The 25,337-nt window shown below is 39.7% G+C and overlaps 2 protein-coding genes across 3 annotated transcripts; both read right to left on the reverse strand.

Moving 5' to 3' along the window:
- Nucleotides 1–699: 699 nt before the first annotated feature.
- LOC124866737 (charged multivesicular body protein 4b) lies at nucleotides 700–6,981 on the reverse strand. Its single transcript, XM_047362697.1, has 5 exons — nucleotides 6,639–6,981; nucleotides 3,374–3,551; nucleotides 3,171–3,285; nucleotides 2,391–2,517; nucleotides 700–1,903 (listed from the first exon to the last, which is right to left on the reverse strand). Exons 1-5 carry the CDS (start codon nucleotides 6,820–6,822, stop codon nucleotides 1,842–1,844), a joined length of 666 nt encoding a protein of 221 aa, XP_047218653.1. The 5' UTR covers nucleotides 6,823–6,981; the 3' UTR covers nucleotides 700–1,841.
- Nucleotides 6,982–13,481: 6,500 nt separating this feature from the next.
- On the reverse strand, nucleotides 13,482–22,757 carry LOC124874415 (vesicle-associated membrane protein-associated protein B-like). 2 transcript variants are annotated; one of them, XM_047375774.1, is made up of 6 exons: nucleotides 22,476–22,757; nucleotides 20,895–21,047; nucleotides 20,028–20,131; nucleotides 19,175–19,255; nucleotides 18,632–18,763; nucleotides 13,482–15,929 (listed from the first exon to the last, which is right to left on the reverse strand). In XM_047375774.1, the coding sequence occupies exons 1-6, from the start codon at nucleotides 22,531–22,533 to the stop codon at nucleotides 15,771–15,773; spliced, it is 687 nt and encodes a 228-aa protein (XP_047231730.1). In that variant the 5' UTR covers nucleotides 22,534–22,757; the 3' UTR covers nucleotides 13,482–15,770. The 2 variants fall into 2 exon arrangements, with proteins under 2 accessions (XP_047231730.1, XP_047231722.1); XM_047375766.1 differs by having other exon boundaries at nucleotides 18,632–18,811; nucleotides 22,476–22,755.
- Between the last annotated feature and the right edge of the window lie 2,580 nt (nucleotides 22,758–25,337).

A 25,337-nucleotide genomic window follows, 5' to 3' on the forward strand; every position in this document is an offset into this window, starting at 1 on the left:
ATAATGAACCCAGTCTTAAAGTACGGATTTACATTTTAACTGGAGCTATCCTATGTTGTGCGCTCCAGCACGGATGCCTTTTCTGGTCAGTCAGTTCCAAAATCGACTCACAGCAACATCTTGGGACTCAGTGTTGTCTAATAGCATATACATGATCTTCATTGCTCAAGACATCACCACTCAACTCCTGCTGCCGTACGGCAGCCGGTTCTAGAAAGACCCGCTTCTTACAAATCAAACCATTTACAAAAAATATATCCAAATAAGATAATTCCTTATAGGCATTTAACCTTTTTTTTTAAGTTAGTAAATGCGTTTACCTTAATCTTTCAAAAAAGAATATCTCCAAACTTCCTGGTGGTGCAAAAAAACAAGAATGTATTTATTTTTAATTGACTGTAGGAAGAATAGTTGTAGGATAGATTCCAGACAGATGTCGATGTGCCCCTGGGCAAGGCACTGAACCCCCAGTTGCCTACTAATGCATATCGGTGTATGAATGCGTGAATGTGGCTGTAGCATAAAGCTCTGAGTGGCCGGTCTGACTAGAATAGCTCTGTATAAATTCAGTCCATTTCCCATTTAATGGTGCACCATTACAGCCATACTCTACACCTGCACACAAAACTTAATTCTTCTACATCTCAATTATTTGACTGACAGTTAACATTTGATAAAGATAAAGCTTCCACAACGATAAAGGAATTGTAAACTTTTAATGATTCTGCAAATAATATTCTCATCTGGATAAATAAAACAGAAATGCAAACACGCTTGCCCATCTGTCCTTGTGTATTTTTTCTTTTTTATGTAAAAAGTTGTGACCTCAAAAATGAATTCTTTAAACTCCAAAATGCAGTTGGCTGTGGGTTGACTAATCTGAAATCGCAAATCACCACTTCCATCCGAATGCAACTAGTAAGGTGTTACAATAGTTTATTATAACTATTATTATTTTTTAACAATATACAATTTGAAACAAAACCCTTATGAGAAGGACAAAGACATGGAGAGCAGGATGAAAAGTTTGAGGTTAAACATCCGTGTGGTGTGATCTGTATCGTGACTTCCCTCCTCTGCATGCTTCACACAACCTCAGCCGAAACCCCTCGATACAGTTTATGCAAAAAGAGATACATTTGAGATATTTACACCAAATAACAAGAACCACTGGTGAGGTTGCCTTCTGAGGCAAAAATGATGACAGGAGGTAAAGAGGAGGGTCAGAGCCCCGCAGCTTCAAACAAAATAAGAGGTTACGGTTCTTGCAAACAGACACACACACAGATTCTGCAGAATCCTCACCCAATGCATGCTTCTAGTTTAAGAGCCAAAACAAAAAGAAAAAAGAAAAGCCAAGCGAGGTAAGGAGAAAAAAAATATTCAGGGGTTTAACAACACAAATACATATATGTTGGAACAAGATCTTTATGGATTTAGCTTCTGTGAAAATTCTCAGATCAGCCTGTGATGTTTTTAACATCAGTTGATCTCCGCACCGCAGTGCTGGAATCAAACGCTGCTTCCGCTAAAATGGGCCCGCCTGCTTTCGGGACCATGAAGGGGTTGTTTTGAAACGGACGGTAAAAACAAATAGATGACACGGAGAGCGTTGCAGGCTCGTTAGGGCCAAGCGCCCCCGGGTCTCCACATTCCTTTAGGGGACAAAATTAAAAAGGGGAAGAAAAAAAAGAAGTACAGCATTGTTTCTTATTTGTAGTGTTACACGTCAACTCTCTTCAGACACACAAAAACACTCAACATCCTATGAGTTCATTCTATCCCATTCCCCTTGTTTCTTCCTCTGTTAGATGCAGGCGTGATGTGAGGGGATGCTGCGTTTACATGGCTTCCGCCCAGCGCTGCAGGTCCTCCATGTCGTCTTCGTCTTCTTCTTTCTTGGCTACGAGGTGAAGAAAAAAGAAAAAAGGATGGGTCGTATAAAAACCAGCGCATCCTTAGAGGCAACTTCAACAATTCTGTATGGTGCCTGCTAAAAGTTTTCATACCAGTTCAACTTTTTCCATATTTTGTCACATTAGAACCCAGATTTCATTTTGATGTGAAAAGGCAACACTGAGTGGTGCTTTATTGTAAAGGGCAAGAAGAAGAAAATCTGAAAAGTGCATATGTATTCAGCCCTCCTTAACACTGACGCCTCTAAATAAAATGCAGTTCCACCGGGTCCTTCTGTGTGTAATTTAATCTCAGTATAAATAAAAGGGACTGCAATCCTTACAAACACATATAAAAGTAAAATAAACAAATTGAGAGACAGAGATATTAAATAATCACTCTTCAAATCAGCAACGTCGTCTTATCTAACTTTGGAACCAGAAAAGTTGGCCTTAATCTTAAAAACTATTTAACCAAACTTAAAGAAGTCTCACCAGGTCTGGAAGGTAATGAAGTAGAAGGCACATTGGGGAGGGGGACGTTCTCCGGTCCACCAATCTCCAGCAGGTTTTTATCCAGCTCCTCTTGCTCCAGCTCGTCCAGCTCCGCCAGCAGCTCATCCTTACAGAGAAACGGGATCAACAATAAAGATTAAAAACAGCTCTTCTGCTGAGACATGAGTACAAAGATTTTATCTAAAAAAGGTAAAACACAAACACAAATAAGGATCCCCCCCCCCGCCCACATGTTTCAACGTGATTTAAAGGTATCAAACTGGGATTAAACCTGGTTCTGAAAGAGGGAAGCCTGAACCCCTCAAACCCTATATCAGAACTAAATCAGGATTCTTCAGGTCAGTTGACAGAGACCTTCAGAAAGAGCTTATTCAGAGCATTCTGGTGACTGAATACCTTCAGCTATGTTGATTTACTCTATGAATGAGCACATTCTGATTCAGGCCCAAACTGAGAGACAGACTAATGTCTGAGCTCTGCTTTAAATGGTAAATGGACTGAACTTATATAGCGCCTTTCCAGTCATACTGACCACTCAAAGCGTTTTACACTAGAGCCACATTCACCCAGATGCACTCACTAACGGGCACACATTCATACACCGATAGGAAGATCTGTAGGCAGTTTGAGGTTAAGTGCCTTGCCCAGGGGTACGTCGACATGTGGCAGGAAGAAGCTGGAATCGCACCCACAACTCTTCTCACTGAGCCACCATCAACCTCAGTTTGAAAGCTCACAGCTGTGAAGCATTGGACCCACCTCATCAAACTCCTCTCCGAAGCCAACGGGTTTGGAAATGGCGTCAGAGATTTCCTGAGCCAGCTCTTGCTGCTCCGTAATGTCCTGCATCAGGTCGTCCACCTTGTCGATGTCCCTGAAAACGATGACAAGAAAGAAAGGTTCATTTACAGAAGTATTTTTCGGACATTCAACACATCAGTGAGCGCGGGGTTTCCTCATACATGTTTTCATGGGCAGACTTCATGGCCTTGGCTGCAAAACCCATGTTCTTGAGCACTTCGGTGTTGGTGTTGGCGTTTTCCAGCGCCTCCCTCTGGAACTCAATGGTCGACAACGTGCCATCAATCTGGGCCAGCTGTTTCTCGTACCTCTTCTTTCTTTTCAAAGCCTGCAGCGCCGCTGAGGGCAAACAGAGGGCGATAAGATTACTTAAAAAGGGCCAATTTTTATGCCCTGTTGGATATCCAATTTTGTTTTTCATCTGACTGGTCAGCTGTTTTAAATGAACCAATCACTAGGCTTCTTTGCAATATTGGCCCAAACAATTTTAAAAATGACAATTATTGCCACTTATACTGAGGGTCTGTGCCAAAATGGCTGCAAGTGACAATTAGCTTTAAAGATTATTTTACTTCCATTTTTACTTCAATTTTACTTCCACGTTTTGTATTACTAATTAAATATTTCTAGATATTGTGATTAATTTAAAAAAAAGAAGCAATGTATACATTTAAAAATTGCTTCGGGTTCCTTTTGTGGAAAATTATTCTTTCTTTTTCCCCATGGAATACATTTATTTCAGTGTGAAGTGTGCTTCAAGAATAAAATAAATGTACTCGTACTCGTACTTGATTACTTTTTTTATATCATTACGATTATTTTCTAGTTGTTAGGTTTTAGTCCGTGTACATCGTAACTGGTCTTTAAATACAGAGAACAACTCCCATACGTTTTACGTGAAGCCAAATATAACCAATTAAAATACATGGACATCTTGAAGAAATCAACACATAGATGTTTAGTGTGATGAAATTAGAGCCAAGCCAGCTTCTATTTTCACCCTCTTCTTAGGAAAGTACTTTTTCTTTTTTTTTTTTAAATGCTCTATTTCTTCCAGCAAAAAGCCCCACAAATTTTTCAAGAAATATGTTTTCCCCCAACTGGTTACAAGTTATTTTCTGCAGGCACTTCTTTAACTTGGGTATTTTCCCCAAAGTTAGGAAGATCTTAGTCAGAAGAGAGAAAAACAACTAGTGGATGCATTTTTTTACTTCTCCGTAGAGCTCGCCTCGCCTGAAGGTCTGTTTCTAATAAAAAGAAAGTCCTCCTCTCCACTATGGCCTCCAGGTACGCCCTCCAGATGGTGGATTGAATCAGATGGACTATTTTAGGCAGTTCGTGGTATTCTTGGCAACGCGGCACCTTATAAAGTGTCTTTTTATGAAAGGTATGAGCCGTTTAGGGCCAGTTAAATAGAGATGCTTTAAAAGGCGCGTAGATTTGACTTTAGAACATGGGCTGGAATAGTTTTTGGTGTGAACTCAGACTCAGGTGGATTTCTTTGTTTCTGTCAGTATTTCACATCTTGTTGAGTCATTTTTTTGATGATCAGGTGAGTCAACAACACATGAAACCTCAGTAACTCTCATTGTTATGATGACCTCACTAGACGCTTCATATATTAAACACCCTTGTTCAATGTAGGAAATCTGAAATCTGAAACCTATGAGTAGAGAGGAAAATAGGTTGGTTGCTTGTAATTTAATATAAGAAGGTTTAAACAAATGACAGTTTGAAAACCGCTATCATCTTTTAAAAACCACTGAGTTCCTAAAGTTTAAAATGCTTCTAATGAGATGCCAGAGAAAGTCCCAGAGTGACCAGACTTTCCTCTATCTGCATGAAGAAGCATAGAGATGAGCCTTGCTCCCCCTATGCCCATCTGTTGCTGCACACTGCCAATCAACTTGCTGAAATAAGGCTATTTACACAGAAAAAGAAAGTATTTCCAGTTTAACCAAAAAACAGTCAGGGTCTAAGACCTAGGAGAGAGCCACCATCACTCCTTTTAAAGCAACACTATTAGCAAACTATAGTAGGCAACCTATAAGCTGCAGATAGCCTGACTAATTAACAAGATAATATCGGCTTGTTCTACTGGTGTTATTTAAATTTTTCCTGTAAATACGGTAAAACTGTGGAATTTTTATTTAAAGCTATCATATGAGTTGCTTTCTGACACAAACTCTTAGGATTACCAGAACCTGGGTGGTACCAAGTTTACCACTGTGTTGTAAAAAGGACAAACTGGAAAACATGAAGGTGTCAGCCACAGCACCATTACAACACCTGTACGTCATCCTGAGCTGAATCATTGTGTCAACTGTTGTTGAGCTGGAGCAGGAAATAATTACAACAGAGGCCATGCACCGAAAGCAATCAGGCTGGCTCAGCGCCTTTTCTGTTTCTCTGTGCCGCAGCTCCTTCTATTGGTCAACACACAGGTAAAAACATCATGCATTTATCCTTAACAAGCAAATAAATAAGAGCTTTCATCCAAAATCAGCTTGACGCTAAAATATTAGTGAGCCAGTGGCGTTCAGTTGGATGAGAGATGAACCAATCAACCAGTCAGCGATTGGGAATCAGCCAATTTTCCCTGGATTAACTCTAATCAGTGATTTGCTGGTCAAAATTTGAAAAAATATATGTGTCCCCTGTTTGATAAATGCAATACAACTAAGAACTTTAATTATTTTTGGGTGTATAAATTCAGTCTGAATGCATTAAAGGAGGTAATTTGATGATAACCAACATACATTTTCTCTTCGATACGTTATAGTCCTTAAAAACAGAATTAATTCAAATCTGTGTTGGCCAGGAAAAGCCTTATTGATGCATTTGTTTGTTTTACTTACCTTCTGTTTGTAATGCTAAAAATGTTTTACAGCGTTAATGCCAAAAGTCATTATAATTGTGATGGATTGTTGTCCTTATTTTCAGATACTGGTAAGTGACCTAATGCCACAGTTAAACTGAAGAGCCTTTATAACAGTGAATATAGCACCTAGACGTTCTGATCCAGGTGGAAACAGGCCCACCTTTCTGACAGCTCTCAACCTTTGCCCTCTGACTTTGTGTCACTATCTTCACAGGAGCACCTTTAATCGTTTCTTCCGGTTTCTTCATAAATCCACACATTAAATCAGCGCAAAGACCATCCCAGAGATATGTTGAAAGGGGAATTAAAACTGACGTCACAGTGGAAAAATGATGAATTTAATCCCCACATTTAAAAATAATTCCAGTCCATCATTTAACCGGCTTTCCTGGGTGTCGACCATGGAAGATATAAGCCTGCCAACAGCTCGGGAAAGTTAGCCCATGATGCTAACACACTGGCTAACGTTTGACTTGTGGTGGTTGACCTGCTATTTCACCAACAGAAACCACACACTAGAGCAAAAATAACCCCTTCCGTCTCACCTCTCTTGTTTTTCGTGCCGTTTTTCTTCGCGATCTGCAGCTCCTGCTCGATCTTTTTCTCCAAAAATTCCTGTTTCTTCGTTAGCATCTCCTCCGTCTCACGGAGTTTCTGGATCGCCTCCTGTGGACTTGGTCCCTTTCCCCCTTTTCCTCCTCCTCCGAATATCTTGCCGAACAACGACATGTTTAGGCTCCTATAAAACTCACGCTTTAAAAATAGCTAAATAAAGCAGAGCTTAAGAGAAAATGTAGGCTCCAGAAAGGCCACCTCACTAAACGCTACCCCGACACTTCGCCCAACCTGGAAGGATTGTTGATGTTTTTCTACTTCCTGGATAAGGCCCGATGACGTCTGTTGCTAGACAGCAGTAGTGGGCGTTGCCTCCTGTCTCTCTTTCTCCCTCTGCTGGACTATTGATGCAACTGTTTAACATATAAAACGGGACATAGGGTACCTTGCAAAACTATTTAGTCCAGTCGAATTAAAATGTTTATTTATATAGCACATTTCATGCACAAAACGAGACAGTGTGCCTTCATTCAAGAGATAAAACAGTAATAAAAAGTTAAAATGTAAAGGCAAAATTTGCTCCTTGCATTAAACATGGTAACCCGTAGACGCGGAAAAGGCGTTTGATAAGGTGCAGTTCCCTTTTTTGTTTCTAGAAAAATTTGGATTTGGTCCAGTATTTAGGAAGAGGGTGGAATTGATGTACTCTGATCCATCAGCCACAATCCTAACTAATGGGATCATGTCACCTCAAATCAGATTAAATCGGGGGGTTCGACAAGGTTCACCTCTATCACCTCTAATCTTCGCTATGTGGCTGTAGCCTTACGGTGTAATTCGAATATACAGGGTGTGCAGGTGAGCCAAGAAGAACATAAGCTCCTGCTGTATGCAGATGATGTACTATTGATATCTAATAACCCTGAATCTTCAGTTCCAGAGATTTGCTCAGTGATAAATCTGTTCTCAGAGATATCCGGTTCTACTGTTAACTGGTCAGAAGCCGTGCCATTATCCAAATTGTGCCACCCAGATATTAGAAAGAATTGGAAATTTAGATGGATGCCTCAAGGATTAACATATCTGGGCATCAAATTAATGCCAGGGCTGGATAAAATAATGGAAGCCAACATATCTCCAGTTATTCAGAAAACTCAAATCCTGTTACAAAATTGGGATCAATTGTATATCTCCCTGTTGGGCAGACTCAATCTAGTTAAAATGATTTTAACTCCCAAGATTAATTACATCACTTCCACGTTGCCGTGAAAATGTCCTTCCTCACTACTTAAAACGTACAACAGTATAGAGAAGTTTCTATGGGCAACAAAAAAACCCATGTTTATACGGACTAAGTTATATGCTGCAAAAGACGAGGGGGGTTTATAGCATTGTCACGAATACACTGGTATCACTTGTCTTTTTCTTTATCGCAGCTATCCTAATAAGATCCCTCTATGGGTCAGGATGGAGGAACAGATGGTACATCCTTTCTCTGTGGAGGCCTTCCTCTCACAGACAGATAGACTTGTCCCCTCTCAAGACCCGGTAATGGCTTTTGCCAGAGAGTCTTGGAGAATTGATCATCAAATAACAAAAAATGACCCATATTTATCAAGCAGATCCTCCATATGGTATAACAAAAAACTGTTAATAGGTAAAAAAAAGTTTATTTTGGGACAAGTGGATTAGATCTGGGATTCACATTCTTGAGGATGTGAGAGGAGACGTGGGATTTAAATCATTTGATGAAATTAAAACTAAACATAATTTGTGTAACTCAGAATTTTGGCGATATTTACAAATTAGACATCGCATTCTCCCAAACAAACATATTCAGCACAGTGGGACAGAAATCCAGGTCATTTCCCATAAGATTGGAGAAAAAAACAGAGGAGCTTCAAATTTCTATAAACTCATTAGGAGAATGCAGGTACCAAGACTGGAGCGTCTTAAAGCATGTTGGGATAGGGATCTGGCTCAAGAGATTCCAGAAAATGACTGGAAAAAAATCTGTGCATCATGGGACTGTAATTTGCGTGAAGCACAATCACAACTCATTTGTTATAAGATATTAAATAGATCCTACTGGACCCCTTCAAAAATGGCAAGACAAAAACTTAGAACCAGTGATTTATGTTGGAGATGTTATGGAAAGGTTGGAACTCTGGTCCATATGTTATATGAGTGTGACAAATCTAAAGACATGTGGAATGCAATTATTTTGTTTGTGAATAAGGTGTTGGGCACACATTTGGTCAAAAACCCTGCATTATGTCTGTTGGGATTACTTCCAATGGCGTGCAATTGTCAAGACACCATAAATCTTGTTGTCGATTAGCCATGACAACAGGGTGCAGGATAACTTTACGCCACTGGAAATCTCCCACTCAGTCCACTTTTAAGGAGTGGATACAGGTTTTAAATTCAATGGCCAGCTACGAGCAGGTTGCCTACAGAGTGGCTGAGAGGGAAGACTTATTCAATGATTCAATGAGGTGTGGGGCCCATTTCTACCTCAATTGCAGGACATGTGAGGATGGCAGCTTCTACCTGTATTTTATTTGATACAGGTACAGGACTGATATAGTATGTAGACTTTCTGGGGTGCTTTTTTTTTTTTTTTGTGATCTATGTTTTGTGTTGTAGATCTGGCTTGTTCTTTTTTTACATTGTTGCTGGACTGCATTCCTTTTTGTTTTGCCTTGTTTTTGTTGTTTGTTTAAAAATTAAAATAAAAATATTGCAAAAAAAACCAAAAAAAACATGGTAATCTGTACATCTGTGAGACATACAGGTCCTTCTCAAAATATTAGCATATTGTGATAAAGTTCATTATTTTCCATAATGTAATGATGAAAATTTAACATTCATATATTTTAGATTCATTGCACACTAACTGAAATATTTCAGGTCTTTTATTGTCTTAATACGGATGATTTTGGCATACAGCTCATGAAAACCCAAAATTCCTATCTCACAAAATTAGCATATTTCATCTGACCAATAAAAGAAAAGTGTTTTTAATACAAAAAACGTCAACCTTCAAATAATCATGTACATTTATGCACTCAATACTTGGTTGGGAATCCTTTTGCAGAAATGACTGCTTCAATGCGGCGTGGCATGGAGGCAATCAGCCTGTGGCACTGCTGAGGTCTTATGGAGGCCCAGGATGCTTCGATAGCGGCCTTTAGCTCATCCAGAGTGTTGGGTCTTGAGTCTCTCAACGTTCTCTTCACAATATCCCACAGATTCTCTATGGGGTTCAGGTCAGGAGAGTTGGCAGGCCAATTGAGCACAGTGATAACATGGTCAGTAAACCATTTACCAGTGGTTTTGACACTGTGAGCAGGTGCCAGGTCGTGCTGAAAAATGAAATCTTCATCTCCATAAAGCTTTTCAGCAGATGGAAGCATGAAGTGCTCCAAAATCTCCTGATAGCTAGCTGCATTGACCCTGCCCTTGATAAAACACAGTGGACCAACACCAGCAGCTGACACGGCACCCCAGACCATCACTGACTGTGGGTACTTGACACTGGACTTCTGGCATTTTGGCATTTCCTTCTCCCCAGTCTTCCTCCAGACTCTGGTACCTTGATTTCTGAATGACATGCAGAATTTGCTTTCATCCGAAAAAAGTACTTTGGACCACTGAGCAACAGTCCAGTGCTGCTTCTCTGTAGCCCAGGTCAGGCGCTTCTGCCGCTGTTTCTGGTTCAAAAGTGGCTTGACCTGGGGAATGCAGCACCTGTAGCCCCTTTCCTGCACACGCCTGTGCACGGTGGCTCTGGATGTTTCTACTCCAGACTCAGTCCACTGCTTCCGCAGGTCCCCCAAGGTCTAGAATCGGCCCTTCTCCACAATCTTCCTCAGGGTCCGGTCACCTCTTCTTGTTGTGCAGCGTTTTCTGCCACACTTTTTCCTTCCCACAGACTTCCCACTGAGGTGCCTTGATACAGCACTCTAGGAACAGCCTATTCGTTCAGAAATGTCTTTTTGTGTCTTACCCTCTTGCTTGAGGGTGTCAATAGTGGCCTTCTGGACAGCAGTCAGGTCGGCAGTCTTACCCATGATTGGGGTTTTGAGTGATGAACCAGGCTGGGAGTTTTAAAGGCCTCAGGAATCTTTTGCAGGTGTTTAGAGTTAACTCGTTGATTCAGATGATTAGGTTCATAGCTCGTTTAGAGACCCTTTTAATGATATGCTAATTTTGTGAGATAGGAATTTTGGGTTTTCATGAGCTGTATGCCAAAATCATCCGTATTAAGACAATAAAAGACCTGAAATATTTCAGTTAGTGTGCAATGAATCTAAAATATATGAATGTTAAATTTTCATCATTACATTATGGAAAATAATGAACTTTATCACAATATGCTAATATTTTGAGAAGGACCTGTATGTGTGACGCCCAAACAAAGTAGGACGTAATTGTGAAGTGGAAGAAAAATGAGTCTCAGTTCTGAACATCTAGACTGGATGGACAGCATGTGTGAACAACAGTTTTCAGTTCTTGCAGCAAATTACTATTTGGACTGGGCAATTCTAACACGATATTGCTTTGATCGACATCCAGCCATTGTAGCTCTGGTTGTGTTTAAGATAGCTGTCCTTCTGGAAGGTGAACCTCTGCCTCAGTCTTAAGTCTGTTTCAGCTCCTAATAGGTTTTTTCCAGAAGTGGTGTTTGTTGCTCCATCTATCCTCCTGTCCCTGGTGTGTTTTCCGCCACACTTTTTCTTCAAGACCAACAATGTTAATTTTGGTCACATCATGACTAGAGTACCTTTCTTTCACATGTGGCTGTGTCCGCCACATGGCTGGTGACAAACTGTAAGTGGAATTTGTCATAGCGCTATGTCCTTCTTCTCACCCTCTTTTGAGGAATGGCACATTTTTGCTGTGCACAGCTAATTGCTTTGTTGACAGACCACCCACCTGACCTGTGGATCTCTGCAGCTCATCCAAAGTGAAGATGTCTGTTTAGGTGGATATGATAAATTGCTATTACAACTGTGGAAAAGTTCAAGAGATATGAAAACTTGGCAATTGAGACCTATTTTAGTGCAAAACAAACAGAGGGCAAAGTTGTCGAAGTTTGCATTTCCCGTTACCTTGAAATTTAATATTGATTTTTATTGATTTGTACTAATATGACACTACTACATATATTTTGGCATTTTTTTCATAAATGTTATATACTTGCCTAATTTTAGTCATTGCTTGGTTGAATTACACACCTTTCAGATTTTAGGTTAAGGACTCTTTTAAATGCTATGTTGAATTTGTCAAAATATTTGCTCAATTATTGCAAGATGTAGATAGAAAAAGTTAAGATAAAAGAAAAATCTACGGAACCTGATGTAGGCAGAAAGATCTCAAAGTCTTTGCTATAAACCAGTCTGAAAAGGCTTATAAAACCATTTCTATGGCTGTGGGATTCCAGTGAACCACACTAATAATTGCTCTCAAATGGATGAAACGTGGAACAGTGGTGATCCTTCCTATGAAATGTCTGATCAGCAAAAATCAGACCAAGAGCAAATCAACAACTCAAGTAGGAAGTCCCAAAGGACCCAGAACAACAACGAAAGCACTTCAGAAGTCACTTTCCTCAGTTAAGGAAAAGTGATTCAACAGTCCAACAGGGAAAAAAAAAAAAACTTTTGCTATCCATGGGAGATTTCCAGACCAAAATCACTACTGATCAAAGAGAAAACAAAAAAAAATCTTGATCTCTAGAAACTAGATCTCTAGAATTCTGCAGAAAGCACAAACAGAACATCTTGAAAGGAGCGCATCTAGTTATAACTTGCATAAAAACAATTTCAGAAAACGATTATACTGACCAAGTAGTGTGATGTATGGGGCTGCTAAACTACTTCGGAACCTGGACGACTTGCTTTAGCAGAAAATCCTGAATGAGAACTTCAGTTCATGACCTTAGGTTCAAGCACACCTGTGTTATGTAGCAGGATGATGATCCAAAGTACACCAGCAGGTCCACCTCATTGCCAGTTATGTTGATAGCAGCTGTTGGCCACAAGGCACAAGTTACTAGGTGGTCATGACTGTCTCGCACTGAGCCAGGTTGGTTTGGATAGCTTGTTTGCCTCTCCAAAAATAATTTAAAAACTACAATTTTGTATTTACTAAGATTATGAATGTCTGAAAATATAATGTTTCACAATCTGAAACATTTGTGTGGTAAAAAAGCAAAAAAAAAAAAAATGAATCTGTAAGGGTGCAAACACTTTTTATAGTCTTACCATGTTTAAACTGATTACACACACACTAAAATCCGAACCAGTTAGGGGGAGGGGGGGGTATGTATTGTAATTTATTATGGTGCTACATGATCCAAGGTGGCTGTTCAGTTATTTTCCTGCTTTACTACATGTTGGTGTATTTATACATACATAGAAAAGAGTATCAAATGACTATGTAATTACACTGTCGTGACTGTATCAGTGCCAGAGTGGTCTAAAGCGCAAATACCTTTATTATCCTTTAATGTAGTGTGCATTAACAGGTCAGTCCTCACAGGCGGCCCCGCCCCACAAGTTTCAGCACCCTGATCCGTTTCAGGCAACAAAAGACACGCATTTCTCTTTATTTCCCTGAAACAAAAATTATTTCTAAAAAGGTGGCTGCATGATGCTCAAGATGACACAGCAGTCACCTAAAACCAACAGAGCCGAATGGAAAACAAGAACAGGAGCTGAAGAAAACTAAACAGTTAAACGATAAAACCAAGACTCCACATGGTCCCTTCAGAAAAGACAGGCCTTGTTTACTTTGCTTAAAGAATTCACCACCTTATGCATAAATAATTATAACAGCAATTTAATCCAGGTTATTTCATGCACCTGCAGTATATTTGAATATAAAAATCACTTCTTTCTATAATACAAGGGATAAAGCAAAGGCTGTGATCACTGACATAATTAACAAATGGTGGACAAAACTGATTTAAAACTATTTCCTGTAAATGTATTAGTTAGTCTGCAGGACCTGCTGTGGATTGAAACTGTTTCGGTCATCTTCATATTCTAAATATCAGATCGTAGGTGTTTTAAACTAAATTGCTGCTTTGTTTCTTTTAAATAGATCACCGTGCATCTTCAATTAATCATCATAATCCTTTATTAGGTCATAAATTTACTAATGGCCAACAGACTTAATTAGATTGAAGAGATTTCTCGGTCTGGACAGACACCAGCATGATTTGTATTCATGATTTAGTTTTCAGTGAACAACCCCGTTTTTCCCTGTAAGAAAGGGCAAACTCTTAAACATCCATACACGCAGCTTCTATTGGCTCATACATACAGTATACACATATTTATATTTTTATATGGTTTTTCACGTCACTCTTTAGAAGACAATACATAAAGTTTGCATTCAGGAAAAAGAACAAAAGTCGTTGAATAATTCATTTTGCTCTTCTGTCCTGTTAGATCATCAATAGAGGAAGAAACGTGATAACAGAGGTAAAGACACGCGAGTGACGAACTTCCAGAATCAATGAAAGACTTTAAACATTCAGCCAGCGTGAAGCTACCTCCACACACTTCTAACTGCCATCGGTGCAAGTTGGGGGAAGATCTTTTAGGAAGCAGAGATGGACGGAAAGAAAAGATCAAGCAGTGAACGAAACAACAAAAACAAAAAAGAAAACAAAGAGCCAGACCTGTGACAAAAACATTGAGCCTTGTGGTTTAACTTGGGCCTGCCCTCCTTTGTTTACACATTGCTGTTTTATGCTGCCTTGAATGTACCAGCCAGACTTTCTGCACAAAAAAATCATTAAACTCACTTTGGACCTAGCTTGTCACCAATAAAACATGCCAGTGTTGGTTTTCCTATCCCCCTTGGAGACCAGTTATTCATGATAAAACCCTTCCCATAAAACACATCTTCTGGTGACATCACAACAGGCGTAAGTCACCTGATCACACAACATCCCTTTGTGACTTTCCTTTATGTTTAACCTAATTTAACCTTCAGTGACAGTTACTTGTATTAGCACAGCTACTGCAAAATATCAAGATTAGCCAGGAAGCAAAACATGGGGTCTACAGAACTACTGCAGGACCCGCTGCTCCTGCTGCACAACGCATTAGTTGCCATGCGGTTGCAGTATGGAGCTGTTGGAGGGCGGTGTGGAAAAAAGATCCAGTCTAGGTTTAACCAGTAAGGATATGAGCCTTTGAACTGGAGCTGACAAATTCATTTAGACTCTTAAAAGCAGTGAGACAGTTAGTTGCTGAATCAGAAGTCGACATCACGGTCAGTGCAGCAGAGATGAATCACCAGGCAGACAGTTATAATCAGCCATTTAACCCCATTATGCCAAACCAGCCAAACCACTATCATTCTAATAAACACCAGAGGGAAGAAGAAAAAAAAAAACAAATGAATCAAATTACAGCCAGCCAACAGCTTGTGTGAATATGGATTCTCTTGGATTCGTATGTGTTCCAAAAACTGCATGCAATGCCAAAGTACCGGCATGTCACACATTACTAGCTGAGGCGACACGAGGAGAATGTGGCATTGACTCATTTTACGAATGGCGAACATGCACAGAAACTAGTCGATTTGAAAAATTTGAACTGCAATATAAACAGATCCGTACCAATTAACCACCACTAAGCTCTGAAGGCGAACAATGGATCTCCATCAACAGCAGCATCCATCAATTAATTTTTCTTCTCTTATTTGTATTCCTCAGGGAGAAATCAAGATTAATAGAGGCCTGAACCTGTCATGTGTTGCCTGTTCCCCACAGTGTTAACTAAAGCCAGCTGATCTATGGTCAATCCTTATTGCCTGGCGTTACGTCAGTCGCACTTCTTAAAAAAACTCCAGAAGTGGAAATTCATACTTTTTTTTTTCCTTTTACTTAGCTGTGTTTTTAACATCATTGTACAGTTGTTGTTGAAAGAAGATACGCCCCTGGCTAGTAGCTTTAAATGTTAAGAAAACAAGCAGACAGATCAACATAAACCCAGAAGACATCCCCGTTGCCGTCATTGGTACGTGCCATTTAAAACACGGTGTCCATCCCTCCATTCTTTCCTCTGCCCGTCCGTCACTGTGCTCTGTCTGTGTCTCTAAAGGACCAGCTTGCCAATGATGGCTCCAATCACAAAGAAGAGCAAGCACAATGCGAGGACGCGGGTGCTCAGGCCTTCATCCTTCATCATAGCTGATCTAGCCATGGTGTTGGAGGGAGACGTAGCTACCTTTCTCTTCCGCAGACCGTCGTCCTCCTGAAGCACAGAGAAACACACAAACTGACTCAGATTTTAGTCCACAGGAAAACTCTTTAAACCATGTTTTCTGAACACACTCATTTTTACATGCGAAACAAAAATGCATAAACAAATATCTTTACATACAAGCCAAGGTGGTGTTGTTATTTCCTGAAATTCTTCATACAGTAGAAAGTTAAGCATAATGAACGAGGTTTCTGCAAGTTTTAGTAAGTTCAGCCTGAGACTTTTTTAGACCCTTATGACTAAAGCCTTAAGACCAACATGCATTCTGAAAAATAATTTAACAACTTACACTTAACGTAAGCAGGTTAAAAAAACACTTTGTTGACTTAAATATTTTTGCTCGGGCATGAGTCTACTGTTTTTAACCAGAGTTCTCGGTTCTTTGTGGATATTTTAACATTCATTCATCTTCTACACCGCTTCTTCAGTAGTGGGTCACAGGGGAGCTGGTGCCTCCAGCAGTCTACGGGTGAGAGGAGGAGTACACCCTGGACAGGTTGCCAGTCCATCACAGGGCAACACAGAGACACACAGGACATACAACCACACACACACACACACTCATACACACCTAAGGGCAATTTATAGAGACCAATTAACCTAACAATCATGTTTTTGGACTGTGGGAGGAAGCCGAAGTACCCAGAGAGAACCCACGCATGCACAGGGAGAACTACCAACTGCGCCACCATGCAGCCCATATATTTAACATGTAAAAACAAATAAGTTCATCATGAGCTACAGTGGGTAGGCCCTCAATAAGGCGACTGCAAAACAGACGAGAGAGATGGAGATGGAGAGATAGATAGAGAGAGAGAGCGATAGATAGAGAGAGAGAGCAATAGAGAGAGAGCAATAGATAGAGAGAGCGATAGATAGAGAGAGAGAGCGATAGATAGAGAGAGAGAGCAATAGAGAGAGAGCAATAGATAGAGAGAGCGATAGATAGAGAGAGAGAGCGATAGATAGAGAGAGAGAGCAATAGAGAGAGAGCGATAGATAGAGAGAGAGCGATAGAGAGAGAGAGCAATAGATAGAAAGAGAGAGCAATAGAGAGAGAGCAATAGATAGAGAGAGCGATAGATAGAGAGAGAGAGCGATAGATAGAGAGAGAGAGCAATAGAGAGAGAGCAATAGATAGAGAGAGCGATAGATAGAGAGAGAGAGCGATAGAGAGAGAGAGCAATAGATAGAAAGAGAGAGCAATAGAGAGAGAGCAATAGATAGAGAGAGCGATAGATAGAGAGAGAGCGATAGAGAGAGAGAGCAATAGATAGAAAGAGAGAGCGATAGAGAGAGCGATAGATAGAGAGAGAGAGCGATAGAGAGAGAGAGAGAGCGATAGATAGAGAGAGAGAGCAATAGAGAGAGAGCAATAGATAGAGAGAGAGAGCGATAGAGAGAGAGAGCAATAGATAGAAAGAGAGAGCGATAGAGAGAGCGATAGATAGAGAGAGAGAGCGATAGAGAGAGAGAGCGATAGAGAGAGCGATAGATAGAGAGAGAGAGCAATAAATAGATAGAGAGAGAGAGCAATAGATAGAGAGAGCGATAGATAGAGAGAGAGAGCGATAGATAGAGAGAGAGAGCGATAGAGAGAGCGATAGATAGAGAGAGAGAGAGAGCAATAGAGAGAGAGCAATAGATAGAGAGAGCGATAGAGAGAGAGAGAGAGCGATAGATAGAGAGAGAGAGCGATAGAGAGAGTGATAGATAGAGAGAGAGAGCGATAGATAGAGAGAGAGAGCGATAGAGAGAGAGAGCAATAGAGAGAGAGCAATAGATAGAGAGAGCGATAGACAGAGAGAGAGCAATAGAGAGAGAGAGCAATAGATAGAGAGAGCGATAGAGAGAAAGAGAGAGCGATAGAAAGAGCGATAGATAGAGAGAGAGCAATAGATAGAGAGAGAGAGCAATAAATAGATAGAGAGAGAGAGCAATAGATAGAGAGAGAGAGCAATAGATAGAGAGAGAGAGCAATAGATAGAGAGAGAGAGCAATAGATAGAGAGAGAGCAATAGATAGAGAGAGAGCGATAGATAGAGAGAGCGATAGATAGAGAGAGAGAGCGATAGATAGAGAGAGAGCAATAGATAGAGAGAGAGAGCAATAGATAGAGAGAGAGCAATAGATAGAGAGAGAGAGCGATAGATAGAGAGAGAGCAATAGATAGAGAGAGAGAGCAATAGATAGAGAGAGAGAGCAATAAATAGAGAGAGAGAGCAATAAATAGATAGAGAGAGAGAGCAATAGATAGAGAGAGAGAGCAATAGATAGAGAGAGAGAGCAATAGATAGAGAGAGAGCAATAGATAGAGAGAGAGCAATAGATAGAGAGAGAGAGCAATAAATAGATAGAGAGAGAGAGCAATAGATAGAGAGAGAGAGCAATAGATAGAGAGAGAGAGCAATAGATAGAGAGAAAGAGCAATAGATAGAGAGAGAGAGCAATAGATAGAGAGAGAGAGCAATAGATAGAGAGAGAGCGATAGATAGAGAGAGCAATAGATAGAGAGAGCAATAGATAGAGAGAGCAATAGATAGAGAGAGAGAGCAATAGATAGAGAGAGAGAGCAATAGATAGAGAGAGCAATAGATAGAGAGAGAGCGATAGATAGATAGAGAGAGAGAGCGATTAATAGAGAGAGAGAGAGCGATAGATAGACAGAGAGAGAGAGATTTAGCTCATCTCACCCGGATCTGTTTGTTTTCTTCTCGTAGCCTCTGCACCTCCATCTGCAGCTGCCTGCACTCCTCCATGATCTTCTTCACCTCTCCGTCGTCCAGTGAGGCGCTGGCTGACTTGGGCAGTGCAGAGTGCTCAGTCTTAACAGAGGTAGAGGGAGACACAGTTTTGTTGCTTTCACTCTCATGCTGTGGAGAGAGTGGGCAGGGGGACAGTAGGTGGAATGACAGTGAAGGAGGAATAAGGAAAAAGAAAACATGCCAATATGGCGGGGAGTGAGAAACAAACGTGTGAATACATACAACATGTAATGAATGACAGTGAATTTGCTGCTGATATGAGGACACTGAAATAATACTGAACATATAAGATAAATGTATTTTACTAAAATATTTTGCCTATTATTGAACACTGAGCTTCAGTGACTAGAGTAAGAAAGTCTTGAGTTATGTGTGAATGACAAAACATGACTTATAATTTATCTACGTTTGAGTGTACACAGTGGTGGGCAAAAAATATAGTAATGGCAAAAGAAACTAACTTATACTTACAGTTTTATCATTTTCTAGAGGCACCTCAAACGTACATCTTAACTTTGAATCCATCAGCTCCTCAGGCTTGGCCTCCTTCCACTGCAAACAGGAACACAGTAAATACCAGCAGGATTCAGTGACAGCTCCCCCAACCTTGACACACTGCAGCACTCTTCAAGAAGAGTCTACACAGACATTATTTTCTAAATTGACTGAATCTTTTTAGCATTGATCAAACACTGATGATTTTGTTCTCTAGATCTTTTACTGAATCTGTTGTAACATTCGGCTTTATTGGTTGGTATGGCAGCTTGTCTTTGAAAAATAACACTGTTCAGTCTTGTTTAAACTGAAAGCAAAATAACTGGCATTCAACAGCACCCCCTAGCGGATATCTAGAACAAACAGATTGGGAAAAAGACCAAAACCATCCTAGCCAGCTACAACCCCACCCTCCTTTATAGGGATTTGTCCTCCGTCCATCATGTCGAAGGTACAGGCTGCCTACTATGAGGTGCAATCGGTACTAATATTCTTTTGTCCCGTGCAATTAAAGCTCTTAATGAACTTTGACCAAGCTTGACACATTTCAGAATGTTTAACAGTTTTATTCATCCTTGTTGATATGATTATTATGTGGAGATTGTATTGACATGTGTGGATTATGCTTAGACAGTCTTCGACTGCTGCTGTGCACCAAATTTCCCCCGGTGGGAGAATAAGGAACTTAGAAATAACATCACACAGAACTTCCGTTTAGAATAGTGTACAGAGTGAAGCTTTAATATCTAAATATTATCTTTAAGTTTATCATTAAAACAAATCAGGAATCAACAGGTTAAGTCCTGCAATTTGTTTCTTTGATACTCACAACTCCTTCCATGTCAGTCATGTCTCTGGGAGCCACAATGGACTGCACCATAAATTTATGTTTACTCTTCTCATTGGGGTCGTACTCAAACGGCTGTAGCATGACTATGGAGGGAAAGGAGGGAGACAATGAAAGCTGCTAATATTCCATTTTCAAATATACAACACAATGAAAAAGCTATTTCTTCATGTCTAAAGAGCCAGACTTTAGGAACTCTTGCTGCTTTTCCCCTTAGCTTCTTCCAAGTCTTTGTATAGTACTAAGCCTTTTATGTCTCAATAGTTCATAAGTCCGCATTTATTAGCTTAAAACAGAAAAAATATAAGAAAAATGTAGTCAGAAGCTGGACTGAAGCTAAGAGAAAAAGCAACCACAACCCAAACAAGCATAAACATGAAGCTATATTTCTGAAGATCACAATGAAATAATAATGAAATAAGTGTTTTAAGACTTTTGCACACTGTTGCACCTTCTGGTGAGTTCTACATTTCATCTGTCATGTTATATGACAAATGGTTGCTGACAAGAAAGGATTACTCATTTTAAACCTGGAACTTGTAAATGTGATGCAGCACCTTTGTGCATTAGGTAGAAATAATATGATGCAACTTTGTTTTAGTATCATTCCAGGTTAAACTGATCAATAAATACAACATTTTGTTCTCCTATTAGAGGCAAATGTTTCCTTAGATAGCAACCGCCTAGCTCTAAATCAGATTAAAGCTCCATTAAAAAAACAACAACAAACAAAAAGAAAGAAAGAAATTTAAAACATTAAAATAGTTATTTGTATGAGGCCTTGGGGAAAAACAAAAACAAACAACTTTTTCACATGAGCGAAAAATTCAATCAAATATGTTTACAAACCGGAAACATTTACGGAGGTTCCAGCGTCGATGATGCCGCTGTTTGGACGCACACAGTATCTGCGAGGTGCGGTTGTCTTAACTTTGAAACAGACATTTCTGTCTGTAGGGTTAGTAAGCTTCAGTGTGGCGGTGACAACATCTGTAAATGGGCCTGCAGAGGACACAAAAAAGCCCGGTGACTTAAGGGTCTGTGTGACATTCAAAGCCATCAAAATTTAAATGTGGGGTTTTTACTCTTATGAAAAACTTAATGTGAAGAATGGAGACAAAATGAATGAATGAATGTTCAGGAACTTGTAGGTTTTTTGTTTTTCTTTCAGAAAGAACTGTGCACAAACAGTTGTACATTTGCAAAGATGAGAGTCAATTTTTGGGTATGATAAATATCAGATAGAGGTTAGGAACATAAATAGTTTTACAGAAATGAGAATGATTATGTAACGGCTTTGTTTTCAGTTTATTCAAAACTGTAACCTATATTAAAGAACATGCAGCACATTTTTAAATTAAATTTTTATTGTCCTTAAGAAAAAAAATCAATCAAAATTTGCAGGTCAGGCATCAAGAAAAAACAGAAATGAGCAGAGAAGTATGAATGGTGCATTTCTCACTTTAAAACCAAGAACTAACTTTAAGCTGGAAAGAAAAACATCAACATCTTTCATGTTTTATTTTAAACGCCCCACCCTTAGCTGCAAACATACAAGGAGGGACTCTAGGAGTATCTGCTTTCTCCTTGACTTTAAAGCCATTCTGTTTATTGAATGATGCATAAAACCTGAGATCAGCTTGCATCAAGCTGTGCATTTTGCCCAGTGTTAACACTGCACATGTGTGCATCCTGTCTTGGCTCATATTAGCGTTCAAGGATCCGCAATAATCAATCAGGGAGCACACCGCCTATTATACTGATCCAATAAGGCTAGTCCAACACTTAGCCCATTTGTAAAGCAATATGACACCCCAAAGACAATTATCTAGAAAAACAATGACTATTACTAAAACACATGCGAAATCTGATTTCATCACCAGCCCGTTTCAATGCAGCAAAGTAAGGAAGCAAATCGGGTTATTTAGAAATTAAGAGTGGACAATAAAGCTCTCAGTCGGAGCTTTCATGCTTATGTCATTGGGCAATAAGCACGGTAATGGGGCTAGGCAATGACAAACTGTAGAAAATGCTAGAATCACTACTTCTTGTTGGGCATGCGTTAACAATAAACCGGTTTAAATAATTATGCTATTCATTAGCGATCTTAAGAGTGTTTCACAGCATCAGAAAATAAAAGCCAAAGTAAAGAAAGCATTTAAGATAATTGTAGTAATGGTATGGGTGGCCTGTACTGACGCTGCAATGACAGCTAGCAATTTACCTTGCTAGTTAGATCAACTAAACGCTGTCTGGCTGTTTCATCCGTCTTCAACTGAATACACATTTCAGCCAATTATATCAATCTTTTTTTAAAACACAACAGTACATTAAAAACAGTACATTAAAGGGCTAACAGCTGACACAGACACTGGCTAACGAGTAGAGCTATCTGCCTAACTTCGGCCCTGCCATCCGCTTCAGCGTTACCTCTGAATTTGAGTTCCTGTTGCGGCTCTAGCACCAGGACTTGTTCTGTTCTGGCCATGTCCCAGGACTTCTGTCTATCGTGACGGCGAGGGCAACGGCAACAATATAATACCACAAAAAAAAAAAAAACCCTTAGGAAAGAAAACCAGCTGGTTTCTGGAGATAATAACGCAGCGGTTCTCTAGAAGGAAGCACAGCCACTCAGACTGACAGGCTTGCTGACTGACTGCCACCGACAGCTGCTGGGAAGCTAACTGCTAACCCTGCTAGCAGCGGCGACCGGAGGAAGGAGTCGCGCGATGACGTCACACAGCATTACGCCAACGTAAAAAAATCAACTGGTATACATGTACAAGTGCATCATCGATAAAGTGGAATATAATCGAAAATTATGAATGTTGAAGGCCAAAAAAAAAAAAGATTTTTTTAATACCAAAAATGTCGGTCTACGAAAAAAATATGTAGATGTACTACACAGGCTATAATACTTGGTCGTGGCTCCTTTTCTATGAATTACTATAATAATGCTGTATGGCTTCACGTTCTGTTTCATGAGATGCAGGAAAAGCCACAACATGGGGAACAATAATATCTATAGGATCAAAATCAGAGAAAGACAAAGTTAGAAAACAATTAGAAAATAAACACAATGTGGAAAACAATACTTGATACACGTAAAGAAAACAGAACCAAATTAGATGGGATATTGACACATAAGGTAGAAGTTGCCCTTAGGTTTACTGATAGGAAATACTCTGAATTAGGAAATAAAGCCAGTAGATTATTGTCATTTAAATTACAAAAGGCACAAGCCAGTTGTATAGTTCTTAAAATTAAACAAGCTCAAGTTGAAACCTCCCATTAACAATATCGGACACCTTTGCTAAAGATTACAAACTATTATATTAGGGTCAATTCCAGGAATCAAAAGAAGAAAAAATACATAACTTCTTTAAAAACCTTAAATTAGACAAACCGATGGCCGATGATGCCTCTATACTAGTAAAATCAAATACAGAGAAAAAGGTAAGAGAAACGATTGTTCAACAAAAAAATGAGTCACCCAGAATAGATGGATTTGCAGCAGAATATTATAAAGTGTTTGTTAATGACATCACTTTTTTATTATGCAAACTATATAATTATGTGGTAAACTCAGGAACACCTCCAGAACCATGGTCGGAGGCTATCATTACTATCATTATTAACAGTATTTTAGCAATTACAATTAGCAATTAAGAAATTGATTAAATCAGATCAGACAGGGTTCATTCCAGGATTCCAGGGGACAAATGTGAGCACACGTCTAAGCTTAAATGCTGAGAAAGTGTTTGATCGGGTAGATCATTGGCAGTTTCCAGAACAAACACTAATGAGATGGGCTTTGGTGAAAAATGTACCAGCTGGTTTCAGCTGCTGTACAAGTATCCCAAATCAAAAATGCATTGTTGGCTCTTGTGTCTCTCATCTTCCTCTTGACAATACTCCATAGATTCTCTGTGGTTAATTAAGCCCTGTGATACCATGGTCATTAAACATGATATAAGCATTGTGGAAGTCCTGTTGGAAAATAAAAATCATCAGCTACATAAAGCTTGTCACCAGAGGGAAGCATGAAGTGGTCTACAACTTACAGATATGCGGCTGTGCTGGCTAGACATGATAAACAGTGGACCAATAGAAGCAGATGACATGGCTCACCAAATCATCAGTGTGGAAACTTCACTCTGGGCCTTAAGCAACTTGGATTCTGTTCCTCTACTCTCCATCCAGACTCCAACAGGCCTTTGGACCACTGAGTAAAAATCCAGTTCTTTCTCTCTTTGGCCCAAGTAAGAAGCTTCCAACTGGGTCTTGTCTTTGGTTCAGGAGTAGCTTAACTCAAGGAATGCTTGTCCGGGGTAAATCTCTGTGGAGTGGCTCTTGAAGCACTGACTCTTTCTGCAGCTGTGAATCTCCTCGTACTCTTGATTAGGATTTGCTGTACAACCCACTCAAGGCTAGGGGTATTTCAACTGTCCATTAACATGATCGAATAGAGCATTATGTGAAACACCAAGTTTTGTTTAGTAAAAACCTTTGGTGACTTACCTTCTTGCGGTGGGTGTCAATAATTGTTGATGCCAGGTCAGCAGCATTCCTCATGAATGTGTAGGCCATATAACATTCCTGCATTAAAACGTAATTTTTTTATATTCCTATGTAATATTCAAATGTTATACCATTAACTGTACTTTAAAAACTAGCTGTTTCACCTCTCGTTTCAGTCCTTCTCCTGAAGGAGCTTTCTGTTGAAACGTCTGTCAAGGCATTGTAAGAAAAGCAGCACATTTGATGGATAGTTGGTAGAACTGTTGGCTTGCAGTAAAAAGGGCCTGGGTTCTTTCTGGATAGAATTTGCATTCTCCCTGTGCATGTGTGGGTTCTCTCCATGTATTCTGGCTTCCTACCATAATCCAAAACCATGACTATTAGGTTAATTGTTTACTCTAAATTGCCCTTAGGTATGAGTGTGTGTGCGTGGTTGTTGGCCTGTGGTAAAAGACCACCGTAAGCCAAAACCTGCCAAGGGTATGAAACATTTTGGGCCAATGCTGACATTTGTTGAGGAGTTTGAGATATACAGGTCCTTCTCAAAATATTAGCATATTGTGATAAAGTTCATTATTTTCCATAATGTAATGATGAAAATTTAACATTCATATATTTTAGATTCATTGCACACTAACTGAAATATTTCAGGTCTTTTATTGTCTTAATACAGATGATTGTGGCATACAGCTCATGAAAACCCCAAATTCCTATCTCACAAAATTAGCATATCATTAAAAGGGTCTCTAAACGAGCTATGAACCTAATCAT

This window comes from Girardinichthys multiradiatus, chromosome 1, assembly GCF_021462225.1.
Source record: "Girardinichthys multiradiatus isolate DD_20200921_A chromosome 1, DD_fGirMul_XY1, whole genome shotgun sequence".
NCBI lineage: Eukaryota > Metazoa > Chordata > Actinopteri > Cyprinodontiformes > Goodeidae > Girardinichthys > Girardinichthys multiradiatus.